The sequence below is a fragment of the Scyliorhinus torazame genome, chromosome 12 (assembly GCF_047496885.1).
Source record: "Scyliorhinus torazame isolate Kashiwa2021f chromosome 12, sScyTor2.1, whole genome shotgun sequence".
NCBI lineage: Eukaryota > Metazoa > Chordata > Chondrichthyes > Carcharhiniformes > Scyliorhinidae > Scyliorhinus > Scyliorhinus torazame.
In genome coordinates, this window is record NC_092718.1 from 209,515,244 (window position 1) to 209,529,826 (window position 14,583).

The following is a 14,583-nucleotide window of genomic DNA, read 5'->3' on the forward strand; positions in this document are numbered from 1 at the left end:
TATCTCTCTCACTAAGATGAAGGGAGCAGTTTCAGTCTCTCTCTGTCTAAGATGAAGGGAGCAGTTTCAGTCTCTCTCTCGAAGATGAAGGAGCACTTTCAGTCTCTCTCTCTAAGATGAAGGGTGCAGTTTCAGTCTCTCTCTCTCTAAGATGAAGGGAGCAGTTTCAGTCTCTCTCTCTCTAAGATAAAGGCAGCAGTTTCAGTCTCTCGCTCTCTAAGATGAAGGCAGCAGTTTCAGTCTCTCGCTCTCTAAGGTGAAGGCAGCAGTTTCAGTCTCTCTCTCTCTAAGATGAAGGAGCAGTTTCAGTATCTCTCTCACTAAGATGAAGGGAGCAGTTTCAGTCTCTCTCTGTCTAAGATGAAGGGAGCAGTTTCAGTCTCTCTCTCGAAGATGAAGGAGCACTTTCAGTCTCTCTCTCTAAGATGAAGGGTGCAGTTTCAGTCTCTCTCTCTCTAAGATGAAGGGAGCAGTTTCAGTATCTCTCTCTCTAAGATGAAGGGAGCAGTTTCAGTTTCTCTCTCTGTCTAAGATGAAGGGAGCAGTTTCAGTCTCTCTCTCTCGCTGGACATGCTAGTGCATTGCTGAGGACAATAAATCTGAGAGTCTTGGATGAGTTACTCTTGAGTTAATGTAACAGTGACTGTCAAGTGAGTTCTGCATCTCAAGGGAGACCCCCGGAGTCAGCAGTGAAACCAGGGAGGGGGACAGAAGGAAGATCGAAGCAGACCTCTAGCCAAAGTGAAAGAGCAGGAATCTGGAAAAGGTTCCTGTTCAGTGAAGTTAAATGTGAGGAGCAGAGGCTCCAAGGTGAAAGACAGGACTGCAGACCGAGAATAATGTAGTCTTGTCAGCAGCCACAGACACCAGGAGACCCGAAGGTTGGTGACTCCTGCGATCAGAACAGGAGTTTGATGATGGGACATCACTCAGGAGACAGCTTCTGGGAATATTGCTGAGTCAGTCTTGCTGCCATTTGGTTCTAACATCAGGATTCTGAAGCCGATGCTACAAACATGCCCATTAACTCTGTTCCTGTCTTCACAGAGGCTGCTCGGACTCGGAGGGCTGGATTCTCCGCCCCGCCCCGCCACATTTCTGCCCCGACCCGCCGGCAGGATGCTCCGTTACGCCGGCCGGTCAATGGGGTTTCCCATTGTGGGGCAGCCCCCACGCCGCCGGGAAACCCCCGGGCTGCCGGCAAAACGGAGCATCCCGCCGGCGGAGAATCCCTGAGTGTTTCCAGCATTTTGTGTTTTATTGTATATTTTATAGTTCGGACGATCCCATGTTTGACGCCTGGGCCTGTGCTGAGTGAGCTGATCCCAGCTGCGATGCCAGTTCGAATTCAGTCTCAACAATCTGGGTTAGGGAAAAGGAAAATCAGCCACGATTCCTGCCCAGGGCTGGATTCTCCGCTGTCGGGATTCTCCGTTGCGCCGGCAGCGCACCCACGCCCGGGAATTCCCCGACGGCGTAGCGCTGCCCACAGTGGGAAACCAATTCTTGGGAAAAGCTAGGGTAAAGAGAAGCAGCAAACTGCAACTTTCTTGAAAATAAGTTGCCCGGGAATCCCACGAGATTATTTGATGAGAATTCCTCCTGTTTTCCTTTTATTCCCACAGGGTGTATCTCCTTAGTAATTACAGTGATCATTGGAGCAACAGGAAATGTGGTGGGTTACATCTTCACCAATGACAGGTCAGTGAAACAGAAACAAATCACCCTCTCCAAACACACAACTCATTAACGCACCTTTACAATGTGAATTCAAAATCATGTGACACCTCTCCAACATCCTTCTTTTCATTTTCCAGAGAAATTATTCATTTAGTTTCAGAAACAATTCCAATATGTGCGGTTTATCATTATTTTGAAGCCATGACGGTGAGTATTTCAGTATCAGTGACATTATTCCAGGTCTACATGTAGCATTTCTGTTTCTCTTCATTTACAAGTGTGGAGGGTGGCAGCAGTGTCAATGACTGCTCTCTGAATTTTCTGGTAATGGCCACACCGAATCCTGCCCTGGGTGAAGCTGGAAAAACCCGGCCTAGTTAGATTTTAAATTTGTTCTGTCCTGCCAATAAATCTTAATCACAGCACCCATCTGGTCATATTTTGCCTGGCATATTTCCATTTCCATTTCCACTTTAGATACAGATGAAATCCACTCTTTCTTAAAGTGTTATGGAATCCCAACAGTACAGCAGGAGGCAATTCCTTGTACTCCCTGTACACACACGACTGCGTGGCAAAATTTGGTTCCAACTCCATCTACAAGTTTGCTGACGATACGACCATAGTGGGCCGGATCTCGAATAACGACGAGTCAGAATACAGGAGGGAGATAGAGAACCTAGTGGAGTGGTGCAGCGACAACAATCTCTCCCTCAATGCCAGCAAAACTAAAGAGCTGGTCATTGACTTCAGGAAGCAAAATACTGTACACACCCTTGTCAATGGGGCCAAGGTGGAGATGGTTTGCAGCTTCAAATTCCTACGGGTGCACATCTCCAAAAATTCGGCCCATCGAGTCTGCACCGACCCTCTGAAAGATCACTGGACCCAAGCTCACTCCTCCGCCCTATCCCAATATCCCCTTCGCCTAACTTAGACATCTTTTTTGGACACTAAGAGGCAATTTATCATGGCCAATCCACTTAACTTGCACATCATTGGACTGTGGGAGGAAACCGGACCACCCGGACGAAACCCACGCAGACACGGGGAGAACGTGCAAACTCTGCACAGACAGTCACCAGAGGTTGGAATTGAACCCGGGCCCCCGTCGCCCACTGTACAGCCAATAAAGATTCCGAGGAGGCTATGCAGGCTGTAATAAGCATATTCAGTTTTGAAAATGGGTGGTATCGGGGCTTCCAAATTCTTGGTTGAGGCCAGTTCCAAAGCAGTAAAGGTGGCTAACTGTAATCCTGTGCTTGGTAATTACTTACAGAAAAGGCATCTGCACAGAATCAGCGCTGAACATACAGCGTGAGAAGCACCTGATAAATTTGTTCCCGTTGCCTGCTATCTCGGAATGGTTTGACGCGTTTCTGCTCAGGACTCCCTGTGTTTTGTTCAAATATAATTTTGCTGGATTTTTAATTTTTATTACTAAAGTCGCAGAAAAGAGTAAAAGAAAATAATTATCAATGCAAAACAGGTACACGGCAGACCAAGAGTTATTGTAACCAGAGGAACAACCAAGATAGTATAAATCTAGAACAAGAGACGTATGGGACTAATGCCTCCAGTTGTGATACCGGATCATTCCAAAAACAGATTCAGATTAAGGCGGAAAGGAGGATGAGGCCATAAAAGTACATCAGGACACACACCTTTATGTATTGTGAAATCAAGACTTACAGCATGGATAAGGTGGAGTCTATAGATTTAAGATAGGGGTCCAATACTTGTTGGGATGTATCTGACTTAGAGAGGATCACAGATGTCAGTAATTCCTTAGGAGCACATTCCATATCTATTTTATGCGAGTTTTGAATTGAAAGATATTTGTCGCTGACCCAGGAACATAGGGGGCGGAGTAATCCCGGGGCGGGGGCGAATCCCGCCCCGCCGCCCAGACGCCGGCTGCCGTATTCTCCGGCACCGTTTTTCAGACTAGGCAGGATTCACGCCACGCAGGTCGGGGGCCATTGGCAGCGGACCCCCCGCCGATTCTCCGGGCCCCGATGGGCCGAGTGGCCATCCGTTTTTGACCAGTCCCGCCGGCGTGAATCACTCCACTCACGTGACAGCGGGACCTGGCAGGTAAGTGAGCGGGGGCGGTCCTTGGAGGGGCGCGGGGAGATCCCGGGAGGGGGGGGGCCCCCAACGGTGGCCTGGCCCGCGATCGGGGCCCACCGATCTGCGGGCGGGCCTGTTCCGTGGGGGCACTTCTTCCTTCCGCGTCGGAACATGCACCAAAATACGCCGGCCAATCCGCCTAACCTGCACATCTTTGGACTGCGGGTGGAAACCGGAGCACCCGGAGGAAACCCACGCACACACGGGGAGAACGTGCAGACTCCGCACAGACAGTGACCCAAGCCGGGAATTGAACCTGGGACCCTGGAACTGTGAAGCAATTGTGCTAACCACCATGCTACCGTGCTGCCCTCGATTCGATCGATCTTCTTTATAAACTCTACCTGACAGCAAAATTACTAATATCTGCAGGGGATATAACAATCTGGGCAACACGTTCATTTTAATGAATGTCTAACGACCCACATATTGTTCGCAATCAACTGAGGGAAATTGGCCTCATATAGCTGCCTAAATTGTGACACCCAGTTTCCCCTCAGCTGTCCCACTGGCAAAATTGATCTTATAACCGGAGAAGTCACTAAATCTATCCACCATGCTAATGACAGCGGGAACCGAGACATCCAGCTTCGACAGAGGCACATTGTCCGCAAGAAGCATAATCTTGTGCTGCCCCCCTCCACACTCCAGCCCCAATATTAGCCTCTGCCAATGGTTCTATGGCCAACGCAAATAACAAGGGGGATAGGGGACACTCCAGCTTGGTCCCCCTCTGGAGCCCAAAATTCTCAGACCTTATCAGAAATTGGCTCGCTGAAAGAAGACAGAGGGTGGTGGTTGATGGGAAATGTTCAGAATGGAGTTCTGTCACAAGTGGCGTACCACAAGGATCTGTTCTGGGGCCGTTGCTGTTTGTCATTTTTATCAATGACCTAGAGGAAGGCGCAGAACGGTGGGTGAGTAAATTTGCAGACGACACTAAAGTCGGTGGTGTTGTCGATAGTGTGGAAGGATGTAGCAGGTTACAGAGGGACATAGATAAGCTGCAGAGCTGGGCTGAGAGGTGGCAAATGGAGTTTAATGTAGAGAAGTGCGAGGTGATTCACTTTGGAAGGAATAACAGGAATGCGGAATATTTGGCTAATGGCAAAGTTCTTGGAAGTGTGGATGAGCAGAGGGATCTAGGTGTCCATGTACATAGATCCCTGAAAGTTGCCACCCAGGTTGATAGGGTTGTGAAGAAGGCCTATGGAGTGTTGGCCTTTATTGGTAGAGGGATTGAGTTCCGGAGTCGGGAGGTCATGTTGCAGCTGTACAGAACTCTGGTACGGCCGCATTTGGAGTATTGCGTACAGTTCTGGTCACCGCATTATAGGAAGGACGTGGAGGCTTTGGAGCGGGTGCAGAGGAGATTTACCAGGATGTTGCCTGGTATGGAGGGAAAATCTTATGAGGAAAGGCTGATGGACTTGAGGTTGTTTTCGTTGGAGAGAAGAAGGTTAAGAGGAGACTTAATAGAGGCATACAAAATGATCAGGGGGTTAGATAGGGTGGACAGTGAGAGCCTTCTCCCGCGGATGGAAATGGCTGGCACGAGGGGACATAGCTTTAAACTGAGGGGTAATAGATATAGGACAGAGGTCAGAGGTAGGTTCTTTTCGCAAAGAGTGGTGAGGCCGTGGAATGCCCTACCTGCAACAGTAGTGACCTCGCCAACATTGAGGGCATTTAAAAGTTTATTGGATAAGCATATGGATGATAAGGGCATAGTGTAGGTTAGATGGCTTTTGTTTCGGTGCAACATCGTGGGCCGAAGGGCCTGTACTGCGCTGTATTGTTCTATGTTCTATATGTAAACAATTGGTGAGCACATTTGGTCCCCACCCAGCCCAAATCTCCGCAATGTGTGCACCAGATGATTGCACACAACTGGCTTCCTGACCATTCAATACGGGCTCCGGCTGTAGAAGCCACATTTTCAACGTTTAGATCTCTGGCCTGGAGTCTCCATCCTTGAGCCTGAGTGCTCGCACTAGCAGAGAATCGCAACTGGTCTCCGTGGGCACTAGGAGCCAGGCCCGGTTATGAGAGTCTCCCCCCTTCTTCATGCTAATTTATGCATGGGGGGACATCTCGGCAGATTCTGCCAAAATCCCGGTACTGGGCTCCCATTTTGAATCGGCAGCCCAACACCAATGTCTGAGACCGGAGAGTACTGTATTTAGCTTTCACATTTATAGTAGAAATCTAGTGCTAGGAAACATATAGTTAACAGTAACTTTTTTTTAACTTTTAAATTTAATTTACTAATTAATTGTCGCAATGTCAGTTAGAGGGGTGCAGTGCTCTGACTGTGAGATGTGGCAGGTCCGGGAGGCTTCCAGCGTCCCGGATGGCTTCATCTGCAGAAAGTGCACTGGAGCTCCTCACAGACCGCATGGTTCGGTTGGAGCAGCAGTTGGATGCACTTAGGAGCATGCAGGTGGCGGAAAGCGTCATAGATCGCAGTTATATAAATGTGGTCACACCCAAGGTGCAGGCAGAGAAATGGGTGACCACCAGAAAGGGCAGGCAGTCAGTGCAGGAATCTCCTGTGGTTGTCCCCCTCTCGAACAGGTATACTCCTTTGGATACTGTCGGGGGGGATCGCCTATCAGGGGAAAACAGCAGCAGCCAGAGCAGTGGCACCACGGCTGGCTCAGATGTTCAGAAGGGTGGGTCAAAGCGCAGAAGAGCAATAGTCATAGGGGACTCTATAGTCAGGGGCACAGAAAGGCGCTTCTGTGGACGTGAAAGAGACTCCAGGATGGTATGTTGCCTCCCTGGAGCCAGGTTCCAGGATGTCTCCGAACGGGTAGAGGGCATCCTGAAGGGGGAGGGCAAACAGGCAGAGGTCGTTGTACATATTGGTACTAACGGCATAGGCAGGAAGGGGCATGAGGTCCTGCAGCAGGAGTTCAAGGAGCTAGGCAGAAAGTTAAAAGACAGGACCTCTAGGGTTGTAATCTCGGGATTACTCCCTGTGCCACGTGCCAGTGAGGCTAGAAATAGGAAGATAGAGCAGCTAAACATGTGGCTAAACAGCTGGTGTAGGAGGGAGGGTTTCCGTTATCTGGACCACTCGGAGCTATTCCAGGGCAGGTGTGACCTATATAAGGACGGGTTGCATCTAAATCGGAGAGGCATAAATATCCTGGCCGCGAGGTTTGTTGGTGTCACACGGGAGGGTTTAAACTAGTATGGCAGGGGGGTGGGCACGGGAGCAATAGGTCAGAAGGTGAGAGCATTGAAGGAAAACTAGGGAATAGCGACAGTATGGCACTAAGGCAGAGCTGACAGGGTGAAATTGCTGAACACAGCGGGTCTGGTGGCCTGAAGTGCATATGTTTGAATGCAAGAGGAATTACGGGTAAGGCAGATGAACTTAGAGCTTGGATTAGTACTTGGAACTATGATGTTGTTGCCATTACAGAGACCTGGTTGAGGGAAGGGCAGGATTGGTAGCTGAATATTCCAGGATTTAGATGTTTCAGGCGGGATAGAGGGGGATGTAAAAGGGGTGGCGGAGTTGCGCTACTGGTTAGGGAGAATATCACAGCTGTACTACTGAAGGACACCTCAGAGGGCAGTGAGGCTATATGGGTAGAGATCAGCAATAAGAAGGGTGCAGTCACAATGTTGGGGGTTTACTACAGGCCTCCCAACAGCCAGCGGGAGATAGAGGAGCAGATAGGTAGACAGATTTTGGAAAAGAGTAAAAACAATAGGGTTGTTGTGATGGGAGACTTCAACTTCCCCAATATTGACTGGGACTCACTTAGTGCCAGGGGCTTAGACGGGGCAGAGTTTGTAAGGAGCATCCAGGAGGGCTTTTTAAAACAATATGTAGACAGTCCAACTAGGGAAGGGGCTGTATTGGACCTGGTATTGGGGAATAAGCCCGGCCAAGTGGTAGAAGTTTCAGTAGGGGAGCATTTCGGGAACAGTGACCACAATTCAGTAAGTTTTAAAGTGCTGGTGGACAAGGATAAGAGTGGTCCTAGGGTGAATGTGCAAAATTGGGGGAAGGCTAATTATAACAATATTAGGCGGGAACTGAAGAACCTAGATTGGAGGTGGATGTTTGAGTGTAAATCAACATTTGACATGTGGGAGGCTTTCAAGTGTCAGTTGACAGGACTTCAGGATCGGCATGTTCCTGTGAGGAAGAAGGATAAATACGGCAATTTTGGGGAACCTTGGATAACGAGAGATATTGTAGGCCTCGTCAAAAAGAAAAATGAGGCATTTGTCAGGGCTAAAAGGCTGGGAACAGACAAAGCCTGTGTGGAATATAAGAAAAGTAGGAAGGAACTTAAGCAAGGAGTCAGGAGGGCTAGAAGGGGTCATGAAAAGTCATTGGCAAATAGGGTTAAGGAAAATCCCAAGGCTTTTTACACGTACATAAAAAGCAAGAGGGTAGCCAGGGAAAGGGTTGGCCCACTGAAGGATAGGCAAGGGCATCTATGTGTGAAGCCAGAGGAAATGGGTGAGGTACTAAATGAATACTTTGCATCAGTATTCACCAAAGAGAAGGAATTGGTAGATGTTGAGTCTGGAGAAGGGTGTGTAGATAGCCTGGGTCACATTGAGATCCAAAAAGATGTATTGGGCGTCTTGAAAAATATTAAGATAGATAAGTCCCCAGGGCCTGATGGGATCTACCCCAGAATACTGAAGGAGGCTAGAGAGGACATTTCTGAGGCCTTGACAGAAATCTTTGGATCCTCACTGTCTTCAGGTGATGTCCTGGAGGACTGGAGAATAGCCAATGTTGTTCCTCTGTTTAAGAAGGGTAGCAAGGATAATCCAGGGAACTACAGACCGGTGAACCTTACGTCAGTGGTAGGGAAATTACTGGAGAGAATTCTTCGTGACAGGATCTGCTCCCATTTGGAAGCAAATGGACGTATTAGTGAGAGGCAGCATGGTTTTGTGAAGGGGAGGTCGTGTCTCACTAACTTGATAGAGTTTTTCGAGGAGGTCACAAAGATGATTGATGCAGGTCGGGCAGTGGATGTTGTCTATATGGACTTCAGTAAGGCCTTTGACAAGGTCCCTCATGGTAGACTAGTTCAAAAGGTGAAGTCACACGGGATCAGGGGTGAGCTGGCAAGGTGGATACAGAACTGGCTAGGTCATAGAAGGCAGAGAGTAGCAATGGAAGGATGCTTTTCTAATTAGAGGGCTGTGACTAGGGGTGTTCCGCAGGGATCAGTGCTGGGACCTTTGCTGTTTGTAGTATATATAAATGATTTGGAGGAAAATGTAACTGGTCTGATTAGTAAGTTTGCAGACGACACAAAGGTTGGTGGAATTGCGGATAGCGATGAGGACTGTGAGAGGATACAGCAGGATTTAGATTGTTTGGAGACTTGGGCGGAGAGATGGCAGATGGAGTTTAATCCGGACAAATGTGAGGTAATGGATTTTGGAAGGTCTAATGCAGGTAGGGAATATACAGTGAATGGTAGATCCCTCAAGAATATTGAAAGTCAGAGAGATCTAGGTGTACAGGTCCACAGGTCACTGAAAGGGGCAACACAGGTGGAGAAGGTAGTCAAGAAGGCATATGGCATGTTTGCCTTCATTGGCTGGGGCATTGAGTATAAGAATTGGCAAGTCATGTTGCAGCTGTATAGAACCTTAGTTAGGCCACACTTGGAGGATAGTGTTCAATTCTGGTTGCCACACTACCAGAAGGATGTGGAGGCTTTAGAGAGGGTGCAGAAGAGATTTACCAGAATGTTGCCTGGTATTGAGGGCATTAGCTATGAGGAGCAGTTGAATAAAGTCGGTTTGTTCTCACTGGAACGACGGAGGTTGAGGGGCGACCTGATAGAGGTCTACAAGATTATGAGGGGCATAGACAGAGTGGATAGTCAGCGGCTTTTCCCCAGGGTAGAGGGGTCAATTACTGGGGGGCATAGGTTTAAGGTGCAAGGGGCAAGGTTCAGAGTAGATGTACGAGGCAAGTTTTTCCACAGAGGGTAGTGGGTGCCTGGAACTCGCTGCCGGAGGAGGTGGTGGAAGCAGGGACAATGGTGACATTTAAGGGGCATCTTGACAAATACATGAATAGATGGGAATAGTTGGATACGGACCCAGGAAGTGTAGAAGATTGTAGTTTAGCCGGGCAGCATGGTCGGCATGGGCTTGGAGGGCCGAAGGGCCTGTTCCTGTGCTGTACTTTTCTTTGTTCTTTTGTTTGTGTTATGTCAGTAGTTTTTAATTTTCTTGCGGTAAAAACCACAATGAGCTGTTGTCTAATCTCTGTTTGCCTATTCTACAGTGTGTATGTGGTGGAGTGTTAAGAGGAGCTGGGAAACAGAACCTGGGGGCTGTCGGTAACATCGTCGGATTCTACCTAATTGGGCTTCCCATTGGGATCTCACTGATGTTTGCTGCCAAACTTGGTGTATTTGGTAGGAACTTTAAAAGTTTTTGTTCTTCACTGGCGATTATCAGCCTCCACCCACTCTTCAAAGTACCTGGGATAGCATTCCACCTCAAGATCTGTACTGGAAGATGTAATCGGGTGTAGGTTTCGTCCCTGGGTATTGCCTCCCAATACTCACTCTGTACCATTGGACAGAGTAAACTTCCTCCCATGATCATATTTCATCTGTAAACCAGATACCGGAATATTAACAGGAGGCGAGTATTGCAGCGAAGCCAAGTCAACGGTCTCGGCCAACTTGCATGCACCTACATTTCCAACAGGGGTTGTTAGATATTACTCAAGAGTGGGAATCCTGGATGAATTCTTTAAATCCCAATTCCAGGGTTGCTCTGGCCAAACATGGACAAGTATCTCCATGCAGGCTGACACCAGCCATCTGATCAAGGTGAAATCTTCCATGAAGGGACAACGGGCGGAAGGAAAATTCAATGTCATTGTCTCCATACTCACTGCATCATTGTCATTTTACAGGTCTCTGGTGCGGAATATTAATAGCTGGCGTTGTGCAATTAATTTTCTTTCTGATCGTGATTTACAGAATAAACTGGAAGGAAGCAGCCGACGAGGTACGGGCAGATATTTATTAAGCTCGTGTTTTCATAGAATCCGTAGAATCCCCAGAGTGCAGAAAGAGGCCATTCGGCCCATCTGGTCTGCACCAGCCCTTCAAAAGTGCACCCTTACCTCGGCCCGCTGCCCCGCCCTATCCCCCGTAATCCAAACTAACCTGCGCGTCTTTGGGATTTGGTGTAACTTTATTGTTGTTCCCCTTCCATCCTCGTACCATACACTGTGTGCAGCTGGCAGGGTGAACAGTCAGAGAAACTCTTGGTTATTTTGCCACTTATTAATCTGGTGACATCATCTTTAAGGGCCCCCTGTGAAAATTGAATTAAAGTACGGTCTGGAGATTGTTTTGTACAGAAAGCGTTGCCTCTGTTTTGCCCCTCCACTGATTTAATGCTGGTTTTTGGGTTTTGTTTGAGGCTCTGGTTAACGCAGGTGTGATGAGAGACGTGGACACCTCGACCGGAACCTCGGCTGGTCAAACCCAATATCTGTCAACAGGTAAAAGAGAAAGTTGTGCTGACTTTAAACCATTCCCCGGTTAACAAATAAGAATAGAGTAAGAAACTACTTTGGTATGTTTCCGTTAAATTATAATTTCAAGTTAGGACATCTAAATTGTATCAGTCAGTAGAAATGCCAAAGGGTAAAGCAAACGCAGGGCGTTGCAACGGTAGCGCGTCTGACTCCAGATCAGGTTGCGTTCAAATCACGTCAGGCTCAGGAAGTTTTAGGGGCTGTTTAGCACTGGGCTAAATCGCTGGCTTTGAAAGCAGACCAAGGCAAGCCAGCAGCACGGTTCAATTCCCGTAGCAGCCTCCCCGAACAGGTGCCGGAATGTGGTGACTAGGGACTTTTCACAGTAACTTCATTTGAAGCCTACTTGTGACAATAAGCGATTTTCATTTCATTTCATCATGTGTTAAGTGTTGTGCTGAGGTGACTTGTTGGGAAGGCCGCACTGCCAACCCCGTGTAGACAGTAAGTACAGAACGTCTGTGGAGAAGTGATTTAAAGCTCGGAGTCCAGTCGTTAAGTTGGTCACTGTGCTTTTGACAGGACCAATGATTGGTCTGATCACCAGCCCATCGAAAACAAATTGAATTAACCGGTATGGTCATGGACTTACAACTTTTCAATGTGACTTTCCTTCACACAGGAAACAGTGCAGCGAATCCCATTCCCAATGGCTGTGTATTGGAACCAAAGATAAACAATGGCCGGGTGACAGATGAGACTTCCATTCTGGACGCTGGAGTCACCATGGTTGGAGAAATCCTGTCCACAAAACAACTGATCATTCGTCGTGGCCTGGCCTTCCTTTCAGGACCACTCATCCTGGCAATTGGAGTGGCGATACACTTTATTCTTGAAACAGCTCGTAGATCCCAGTGAACATTGTAGAGACAAAGCAAGATTATTTTCCTCAGCATTAACTAAGCGGCCAAAGTTCTTCAATCAAGTAGAAAATAAATAATAAAGCAAGAATGATTAATAACGATCAGTTATGAACAGATGTTGAGTGGTCAAGGAATGGTTGCCACACCAGTTGAGTGGTTTGAATGTTTGGGGTTCAAAATGTTGTTTCATGCCTTTGAGGGATTGCAGCATGACATCACTTGAAGGAAGTTGTGTCACGTGATTTAGCTTTAGTTCCACTTTTGCTTTTCAATAGAGCACATGCACACAAGGCTCTGCAACTCTGAAGGCCTCGAGCTTCTATGCTTCTGTATATATGTTCCCATGAACTTCGTGTCAATAAATGAACCGACAGTGTGTTTTCACAATTGCTCATGAGTGATTGGCACCTTTATATCATGATTGAAACATGGCACGAGGTAGTTAATTTTAAATGACTTGGTGCTCTGTTTGGCAGCAAGATTCAGTTCAGGTTCGACATCGAGCAGTATCTTAGATTATGTTGCACAAAATGAGATGACCACCGAGGTTTTGCCCAGGCTGCAGCAAGACCCGCAGCATCAGAGGTTATTGAAATCACAGCGTGACTTTGATGACACAGCTTTCGGATGCCGTTGACCTACTCTACGAATTCAAATTGTTTGACCATCATATCGAGCTTCGGTTTCTTGATTATGATGTGCACCCGAACATCCAAGCCATGTGTACTTCACTCACTCGAGATAGATTGGGTGACTGGGCGAAAACCTGGCAAATGGAGTTTAATGTGGGGAAGTGTGGAGTTACGCACTTTGGTAGGAGGAATCAAAAGGCAGATCATTATCTCCATGGAGAGAGTCTGCAGGTGCGTGAAGTACAGAGGGATCTAGGTGTTCCAGTGCATGAATCACAAAAAAACTAGCAGGCAGGATGCAACAAGTAGTCGAGAAGGTTAACGGCATTTTGACCTTTATTGCAAAGGGGTGTGCGTTTACAAATTGGGAGGTTTTGTTGCAATTGCGCAAGTGTGAGGCCTCACCTGGAATACTGCATCCAGTTTTGGTCCCCAAAGGTTATGTAAAAAAGGGTACGATAACATTGGAGGCAGTCCAGAGCAGATTCACCAGGCTAACTCCTGGCATGAGAGGGTTGTCCTGTCAAGAGAGACTAAATAATCTGGGTCTGTATTCCTTGGAGTTCCGAAGTGTTAGGGGTGACCTTATTCAAACTTATAACATCCTGAGGGGACCTGACAGGGTAGATGATGAGATGTTTCCGCTAGTGGGAGAGTCTTGAACAAGGTGACACACCTGCGAGATAAAGGGTCGGTCATTTAAAACTGTGATGCGTGGGACGATCTTCTTGCAGAGTGTGGAGAATCTCTGGAATTCTCTGCCCCAGAGTGGTGGGGGCTGGATAAATATTTAGAATCATAGAATCCCTACAGTGCAGAAGGAGGCCATTCGGCCCATCGAGTCTACATCGACCCTCTGAAAGTGCACCCTTACTATGCTCAAACCCCACACCATCCCTGTATCACCACCTGGGGCCATTTTAGCATGGCCAATCCACCTAACCTGCACATCTTTGAACAATGTCTTGAGCATCATGGTGGTCTGATCCGTCCTTCATAACATCGCGTAGCAGCTCGGCAACATGTTGGACGAAGAGGAGGAACGGCAGGCCTCATCTGACGAGGAGGATGTCCACTAGGAACTGAGCATGCAGCCCGGACTACCAGGGCAGGGCACCCAATGTGCGATCCAGGGCCACTGCACATGGACAACCTTATCACCTCCTGACTTACCAACGAGGAGGCCAGCTTGTGGTGACATGCGTACAGGCATATCTGCCTATAATTGTACATAGTTGCATCAATGTATACATTTGTACATAACAATGCCACTGTATATGGACAATGACCAACACATGTAGGGACAGCTATAACCTCCCGCCAGCAGGTGGAACCAGACCGGACAGATGGACACATATTAGGGGACGTACGGGAGCCAGACACTTGGGTAGCAGAACAAACAAGACAACAGACATCAGTAACGGAGACAGAATTGTTTGTACATAGTAATGCATGGTTACCACTAAGAATAAATAATTGTGGCAACTCCATCTTTGTGTTCTGTGTGCGTTCATCATCAAGGAGGTAACAGAACACAACACAGCCCAGCAACAGTTCCCCCGCCCTGTCCCACCTCTTTCCCCCATCCCAACTTCAACTGCCCCTCCACCACCCCACACAGAATCCACCTTCCTCTGAGCCTCTCAGCCATTCCGTCTCCCTTGGTCTTTCCACAGAAAATAGAAGCAGGAGGCCATTCGGCCCATCG

At 47.9% G+C, this 14,583-nt stretch overlaps 1 protein-coding gene across 1 annotated transcript in view; it reads left to right on the forward strand.

Annotated features, from left to right (window-relative positions):
- The window catches only part of LOC140386931 (multidrug and toxin extrusion protein 1-like), a 113,485-nt gene extending 99,134 nt beyond the window's left edge, over nucleotides 1-14,351 (forward strand). The window contains exons 12-17 of the mRNA XM_072469835.1: nucleotides 1,626-1,701; nucleotides 1,818-1,887; nucleotides 10,106-10,238; nucleotides 10,748-10,842; nucleotides 11,263-11,344; nucleotides 12,003-14,351. Of these exons, the coding sequence (XP_072325936.1) occupies nucleotides 1,626-1,701; nucleotides 1,818-1,887; nucleotides 10,106-10,238; nucleotides 10,748-10,842; nucleotides 11,263-11,344; nucleotides 12,003-12,238 (692 nt within the window). The 3' untranslated portion in view covers nucleotides 12,239-14,351. The remainder of the gene's footprint in view (nucleotides 1-1,625; nucleotides 1,702-1,817; nucleotides 1,888-10,105; nucleotides 10,239-10,747; nucleotides 10,843-11,262; nucleotides 11,345-12,002) is intronic.
- The last annotated feature ends 232 nt before the right edge of the window (nucleotides 14,352-14,583 follow it).